Source organism: Trachymyrmex septentrionalis, unplaced genomic scaffold (assembly GCF_001594115.1).
Source record: "Trachymyrmex septentrionalis isolate Tsep2-gDNA-1 unplaced genomic scaffold, Tsep1.0 scaffold53, whole genome shotgun sequence".
NCBI classification, from domain to species: domain Eukaryota; kingdom Metazoa; phylum Arthropoda; class Insecta; order Hymenoptera; family Formicidae; genus Trachymyrmex; species Trachymyrmex septentrionalis.
This window is the reverse complement of record NW_017305705.1, coordinates 3,244,509-3,253,050: the sequence shown is the minus strand read 5'-3', so window position 1 is coordinate 3,253,050 and position 8,542 is coordinate 3,244,509. Positions and strand designations below refer to the sequence as shown.

General features: G+C 27.8%; 1 protein-coding gene across 1 annotated transcript in view; it reads left to right on the top strand.

Annotated features, from left to right (window-relative positions):
• The first annotated feature begins 1,286 nt into the window (after positions 1-1,286).
• Positions 1,287-8,542, top strand: part of LOC108751931 (X-linked retinitis pigmentosa GTPase regulator) — a 15,935-nt gene continuing 8,679 nt past the window's right edge. The window contains 2 exon segments of the mRNA XM_018492423.1: positions 1,287-1,355; positions 1,358-1,460. Coding sequence (XP_018347925.1) covers positions 1,287-1,355; positions 1,358-1,460 — 172 coding nt within the window.

Genomic DNA, 8,542 nt, shown 5'->3' with positions numbered 1-8,542 from the left:
AACTTAACAATAATCAATTTTTATTTAAAACTGTAATTTTGATGTTATCATCCGAGATTTGATTATCAATGGAGATTTTAACTGTAAAAATATTTGTACTTTTTCGGCAATATATAAGATATTATAGCGTTAAAAGTATGCGTATTTATTTATCCATTTATATAATTATGAATTTAATAATGTATTATTCAAATATAATATTGTTAAAAATTACAAATTTGTATCAATTATCGATAATGTCAGCATTCTTCAATTACCTCCGGACTCTTGGAGCCCTTTTTATATCGCCAAAAATTTGCCCAGGATTGATAGTCTTTAATAGAATCTCGTCGGTGGTGAAGATCAAGACACGATGTACTGTGTATTCCGATATATCCGATTTCTGATAGATTGAAATCGTGTTATTCCTATCGCTATTCCCTCAAATTGTATCTTGGGCTTAACAATGTAATTGGGCTTCCAAGTGACACAATACAATACAGTGATCATGTCATCTTTGTTTAACATTGGCAAACAACAAGGATGTAATGATTTACTGTGTTACACTGTCCCCCATCTGTCGTCCACTCGATTATAAATCTCTTTATCAAAAATATCAAACAATTCAATTTTTTATATTACATTTGCAAATTTTCGTTATTCTTATTAAAATATCTGTATTTCTCCCAGCAAATATGAAATTACATATAACGTATCTGTTATAATTGTAATTTTCGCACTCAAGCACAATATAACTATAATATGATATACATTATTACATATATAGTTATATATTATTATAGTTATATTGTTGAGTGGAAATTTTACATTCAAATAATAAACCGACATTATTTGTCATTATTTGTTATTATTTTTCATCAAAATGACGTCTATAATATAGTTAAAAAACAACAGCTGTGTCACCTGGGAATTAACAAATACATTACATGTAACTTGGTTTGCTGAATTATTCATTTGTTTTTATACGAGTTGTGTCATTTTAGTTCCTTATAATTAATTAATTACCTTTAATTAACATAAGTTAAATAGGCCCTATGTTTCTTTATAAAAATATACTTAGTATTCATCCTTTTTTATACAAGTTATATCATTTTGGTTTCTTCAAATTAATTAGTGTCTTTTAATCAACAAATAAGTCTTATATTAATAACTGGTCTAATATTAATAACTGAGTTATCGATTTTTACGTCAGTTCTGGAGAATTAGAACTGCGTGACAAAATCAGTCATTTTCGACACTGTCGAAGATTGCTCCCGTTCTTTAGCGTTAAAGAAAGTCAGTAGCGCATGTTGCCATACTTGCCATTAGAAATTGATTTCCAGTTGCTAGGATACGTGGCCAGCTTGAACGCGGCCGCGCCGCGCCGGTGAGCATGCCTGCTTACCTGGCGGTCAGTTGGCTGCAAGTTGCGCGGCGCAAAGTGCAAACCATGGGCCTGCCAGACATAGAAACCATACCCGGTAAAATAATTTTTTTAAAAAACCAAAGAAAGAGCACGCACACGCACACGAAAGAGAGAGGGAGAGAGAGAGAGAGAGAGAGAGAGAGAAAAGAAAAAGAACAGGAATTTTTTTATTGCGCACAAATTTATCACGCACTTGCAAACTTGTGGAGTATTCTGGATCACCGTTACTCCGGCCGTGTAATCGATCCCTTGAACAATAGCCACAATTTCCCCGGCATTATTAAAACCCCCAACGTGTACCCTCTTGTTTCGCGTGCAGTGTCGGCGTGAAGAAACGAAAATCGATACTGCTATCGAGCGATTACGAGTGTGTAGTATCGCGGGATTCACAGTTAGTCCATTCGATGACAAATGATATATTATAATTGAGTTTGTTGGAATTAATACATTACCGGCGAGGGGTCATGAAAGTTGCAAATGTACGTGATTTAAGTTGCCAAGTTTTATAAGCACTGTACAGCTATAGAACAAGATATTTGCAATCGAGTTCTTCCTTGCGAATTATAGTCAACGGTATACGATTCATTCGCTTAAATAAGCTTGCAAAATCGTTTTATTTAGTCGGCTCTTTAATCAGTGTGGCGTTGAATGTCCTCAATAACGAACAGTAGCTGGTTGCTTAGGAGCGTGCCGTTACCAGCACAATCCGGTCGTTAATCGGCTAATGCCACCGTTGTGGTTCATGCGAGTCATATACGCGCATTCATATCATTAAGTTACTGGTCGGCGTTATCGCGCGCTATTATATTGCAATAGATAAAATTGGGACAAAAAATTCTTATTCGTCGGAATATCTTAGACTTAACGTCTGATAAAGGAGGAGATGTTAAAAATAACCGATTTTTAAGGTGTAAGTAAAAGAAATAGCGTTTTTAATAAATTTTGACCTCCTGAATACGATAATGTTAATAAAAAGTTTGGGATCGATATGGGATGTCTTGAAAATTGAGCATGAATATGATATATTTTTAAAAAGTCCAATATTCTTGTTCCAAGGTGTTTCTACAAAAACAGCATTACTTTTACTTATATTCTTTTGGGCAAAAGTCTGTCCTTTTTTAATATTTTCTAAAAAGAGCAGATTTACGCTCGAAAAGATGTAAGTAAAAGAAATAGTATTTTTTTTTTGTAGATTTTGATCTTCTAAATATGATAAAATTATTAAAAAGTTCGTGGCATGCGGGGAACATCTTGAAAAGTGTAAACAAGAATATTGAAATTTCTTTAAGAAGATTGTATAAGGACATAAAAATATGTATATATTAATATTTACGTTTTAAACAAACTATATACATGTAAAAGTTGTATTCATAACATTCTGCTTTTATTAAGGAATTTTTATACATTATTTACTTTATTTGATATTAATTTTATTATATAAACATTTATATAAACATTTTTTATATAAACATTTTTTAATTCATAAAGTACTTATATAAAAAAAAGATTTTTATCATTATTTTATAATACATTTTCATATATTTCTATTAGAGTACAAAAAAAAATTACTTTTATTGAAATAACTTTTGATCCAGATGGTCAACTGTCTCTAATTTTTTTGTATTACTTTTAAGTGCAATTTAGAATAATATAATTTTTTAAAATAATTCTTAACATATTGTATTTGCCTTACAACCTTCTTAAATATATTGAGACGTCGAGTGGATTGCTGCTCGATGTGATTGACTCGCGATCTGTAGATCCGGGTTTAAGTTCACCTGCGTTCACATACACAATTTTGTAAATCTCATTAAAAAAATACATCATGTTCATGCTTAATTTTCAAGTTCTATCAATCCCGAACTTTATCGTATTCAGGAGATTAAAATCTATTAATCTGAAAAACGCTATTCCTTTAACTTACACCTTTGTGGGCAAAAATCAGCTTCTTTTCAGTATCCTTCTTTGTACGTTTACAGTACGGTGCATCTCAAATTAACTCCTTCAGACCTAATTTCATTGGAACTATGTTAAAAAAAACTTTTTTAATTTGCTGTGTATTCACATATACGGTCTTAATAAGTCGTTTATTATTTTTTAATTCAAGTCATGTACACACACTTTAATAAGTAATTCATATTAATTTGTTTTTAATGCTAGTATGAATTACTTATTAATGAATATTTTTTCCAAGATATACATTATTATATATAAATGACATCAATAGAATTAAATAATTATAATGGATAATTTCTTCAAATTTTATGCACAATACAATACGCAGAATCTGAAGGGATTAAGAGTTCAATGTAAACAGTACGAGAATTAAATTGCGACGTGAAGAGAGAATTACTATTTCTTTTTCAAAATATTCTTTAACAACATAATAATGAATATTAATTTTTAACATTTCTTAATGCATTTTCATTGCTATAACTTTCAATGCTTTTTGCTTACAATTCTTTTAGTTAATAAAAATATAGTTGTTTAGTATTGTTATGTTTTTTAGTATTGCAGATTAGAAAAAATTTTTACCATACATTTATAGTGTGTTGTAACTGTGAGTCGCTACTACTCAATCATATAGTTATTTTATATTAAAACAATGGTTTTATTTGACACTACACAATGTCAATTTAACACTATATAATGTCAAATTGACACGATATGGTGTTAAATTTAATTATCGTTTTAATAAAAATTAATGATATAGTTAGTAAAAACAGTAGCGACTCACATTAGGTTAAATTTAACACTACAGATTTAATAGCGAAATTAAAAAAGGATGTTAACAATAGCGCGGTAAATGGTGTACATCTGCAATAATAAAAAAATTTTTAATGATATTTTTATCATTAAATCTCTCTTTAATTATTATGTATATGTCGTCTAATTTATTGAATCGTTAAAAAGTTTTTTGTTATTAAAACCGAGCACCGTTTATCGCTCTGACTTCTAACGTTTTTTTAAAAATAATTTTCAATGATAGGTTGTATAATCAGAAGTCTTTATTATATTTTCTGTTATCTAATCTTTAACAATGTTTTTCTAAATTATTTTTTATAAACATAATGTTTACAGCTATTCTCTTTCTTTTATAAAAGAATTTTATCTTATATAAATTTTTAAAAAATTTAATTTTTTGAATTTATCTTTAAAAAAATATTATCTTTAAAATGATATGCATTTTTTAATATAGTATATTTCTTCAATGTACATATATGTAACCTCCATGGTGCTTTCGATATAATCTAATCTGCTTGCATTTTGAATGTTTTGCATATGAATGAATTGCTATCCGCGTAAAATCGCTATCGACTATTAGATTATGTACATACATTGCTTTGCCGAGCAATTTGGCGGCTATTAACCGACCTCTGGGTCAATAGCCTTAGAAAATATATGAACTTTTCGAGGATTATCAATCTTTCTATAAAGTGGAAATACATTTGCTTTTATCTTTCCAGAATGTTATAATTCTTCTTACACAATTGCAAAGTTATAACATTTGTAACAAAAATAATAACTTAAAAGACAATACAAATTAAAGCTTTAAAGATAGTATGAATACTATTAGCACAAATTGACACAATATTGATCATATGTATTGGCCTCCAATATTTATCTGATCTTGTAAAATAATTTTATGTTTTATATTAACAATGCGTTTGAATTAAATTTTACTAATATTGATTTTTTATATTTCATAACATGAGCTCAATATATTTCCAATGCATGCCAATATAACCAATGTTTGACCAATGTAATTACAATAATTCAAATTCGCGTTACTATAACACAATAAATAATGAAGATGTTCTTGAAACACAGAAATGAAAATATAAATACAGTATTCAATAATGCATCTTGTGTATTATAACATTTCAACTTTTTTTTGAGTCATTATCAGATGTAAATAGTCTAATATAAAAATTTAATCATCCTCAATCATGCGATAAGTAACTTCTTGTATGAGAAGCTGTTATGATAATGGAAATTGTTAATGAACAATACAATGAATATATATCCCAGGCCAAAAGTTCAGGAACATTTGCGATTTTGCATTATACATTAAAAAATACGATATCTTTGCAAAAAATTATCGTACCAAAATTCAAACGTAGATTTAAGGCCCTATTTTTGTACTTTAAAATGAGTGGTCGAAAACTCCTCTACGACGTTTTTTCATCGAGATATTTAACTTCTCATGAAATGCGAAAAGATAGCAAGTGTTTCCAAACTTTTGACCGGGAATGTAGATTTCACTGCGAAATAAATATTATAGTAAAATGAGAAAAATTGTCATAATTAAAAAAAAAGTAGATTAAAAATTGTAATTTATTGTAAGCTAAGAGAGAGACAAGAAAACTTTTTTCCGGATCGACAACATGTAAATTAGAAACATAGATATAAAAGAACAATCCAAGTAGAACAAAAACTATTGAAAAAACATCAATAAAAGTTACAAGTAAACGTTTTTAATACTTATAATATAGATACAGCTCTACCATAGAGTACCTCAAGCAAGAGCTATTACGAACAGAGCGCAAATAAGGCAAAATCTGAAATGAGTTTATGCAATAATCTGCTACACAGCCAGGCATTGTAACAAATTCATGTCTTCATATCATTAAAATGATATATAATTCCAACGCGATCCTGCACTTATTCTTCTCATTTGTATTTTATCTTAAAAAGCAACGATTTTAAAACGTTTGTACAATATGATTATTTAACCGGTTCCTAAAAAATGTTTTTAAAATAGCCTTAAACGGTTTTAAAACGAAAATAACCATTCCTAAGCGTTTTATAAACGTTATTGTTCTACTCGGGAAGAAACTTAGATATAAAAATACAAATATAAGGCATATTTACAACAATTAAAAAGAGATTTAACCAATGTATTGTCATTGAATTATATTATTGAGGATATGATAATATTTAAAAAACTAGAATATTTAAAGAATTAACATTAAGGAAGAACATCTGCACGGAATTCGGAATATGAGGGTTAATAATATTTTTCGTAATAAATTATTTATAGGTATTAAATTGCTATTAGCATTATCAGCAAAATTGACGATCAATTTAATTTGTAAAATTATTTTAATTTATAATTGCGTCATCCGATAGTATAAATCCGGTGCAATTTAAAGAACTGACAAAAAGATGTAAAATATTAAGGATGGGAAGTAAGTAAAGCTGTTAATTTTTATTGTTACTTTTTGTAATAACGATTTAGTTATAACGTTATAATTTTTATGACAATAAGGATAACTATATAACTTAAAGTTAGATAAAAGTTATTTTTAAAAAATAACTGTCACCAACACTCGTTGTTTATTAAAAAGAGTAACTCATTACTTATAACGAATTAAAGTAACTGATTGCAGTTACTTTAAGTAACAAGTAGACACGTTAGAAATAATGAATACTTTTTTCAATAAATAATACTTAATAGTTATTTTTCCAAAATGACTTTCCCGATCTTAACTTTAGTTAGTTATCATTACGTCATAAAAAATTGCAATGTCAATGCCAAATCGTTATTATAGAAAGTTATGTAAAAGTAACAATTTTATTCCTGTGAAATATACATATAGAAATATTATTAGGCGCTAAAATCTAGTCACAATTGTTTATAGATTTTTCCTTAATTATTTGATTTATTTATACAATAGTCTAGATGATCTTATTATTGTCTATGAAAGTTAAAACTTGGAAAATTGGGAGCTAATAATTTGCAAAGTTAAAAATATAAAAATTTAGAAATTTAAAGCTTTAAGGAAATTATTAAAGATTGAAAGAAATACTTTTTAGTCTAAAAATTCAAGTATTATAATTATACTTTTCACTATAATTTCACGACTTACTTAAAAAAGTCTTTAGATAGAATGATTCTTGATAAGATAGTTCATGTTACTGTCCAAATGAAGGACAGATGCAATAATGAATTATGCAAAAGGCCGCTGTTTGAACTTTTGATAAGCAAAACGTAAACGTAGATCTTAAAGGATTTATCGCGTTTTGCGTTATTGACCTTTGCAAAGGGAGGCTGAAATACTACCGTTAATCTCGTGTTGGAACGGCATTTAATGTCTTAACGTCTTTCCGGTCTTTTTTACTTTATGTTGGCTTTTAAATCTAATTTATGCCAAGGTTACACAGTGATAAAACTTGCACTTAACTATATATGGATTATATCTAATATATTCATAATACTTCCACTCACATAATGTTCAGAAATAGAAAAATTTAAAAAGGTTTTAGCAATTAATTCTTTGAAATTCCCATATCAATTCATTATCGTAAATATATTAACATAAATAAATATAATAACAATCTTATTCAATTTTTTTCTAAAAATAATGCTAAAACCTTAATGTAAAAATAGCTAAAGATTACGTTTTTTTATATGCACATACATAATTATTTCACACATGATAAATCTAGAAAGATATAATTTCTGTTTAAATCAAAGATTAGATTGCTGATTTAAAACTATAGTTGTTTCACATGCAAATATATGCAATATAAATATTTATGATACATTTATAACTTCAAAAGATTGATGTGCAATGATTATGATCGTGTGTGTTGCAAATACGTCTGGATAAATTTTCAAAAACAATAATGACGATAATGATGATAATATTATAATAATAATAGAGGAAAGGTCTCTATTATGAAATACTATTACGAGTTCATTTTGGATAAATGCTAGAAGTCTATCGGCAGAATTTAAAAAAATAATAAGTCATTTTGAAGGAAATATAATAAACTTTAAGATAACGTTATACAAAATTAAATTCAAATTCCATTTTTTCTGAAAATTAAAGAAATGTAAAAAGTGAGCAAATTGCAAAGTCAAAAAAAATTGTGCTCTTAATATGAGACATCCCAAGAAATCGATAGTAGAACGCAAATTATATCAGTATTGCAATTAAAAAACTTTATTTCATGTCTCTAAAATGCAAACATAGTCAGCGTACGTGAAAAATGAGCATGCGATAGATTATACCCAGAACTCGTCTTCAAGTAGTTGAAATCAAGCATCGCAGAAATATATCCTTTTTATTATTGCACAATAACATTTACTCTTTAACAATGATTTCCACTATAACGTAGGAGCATGGA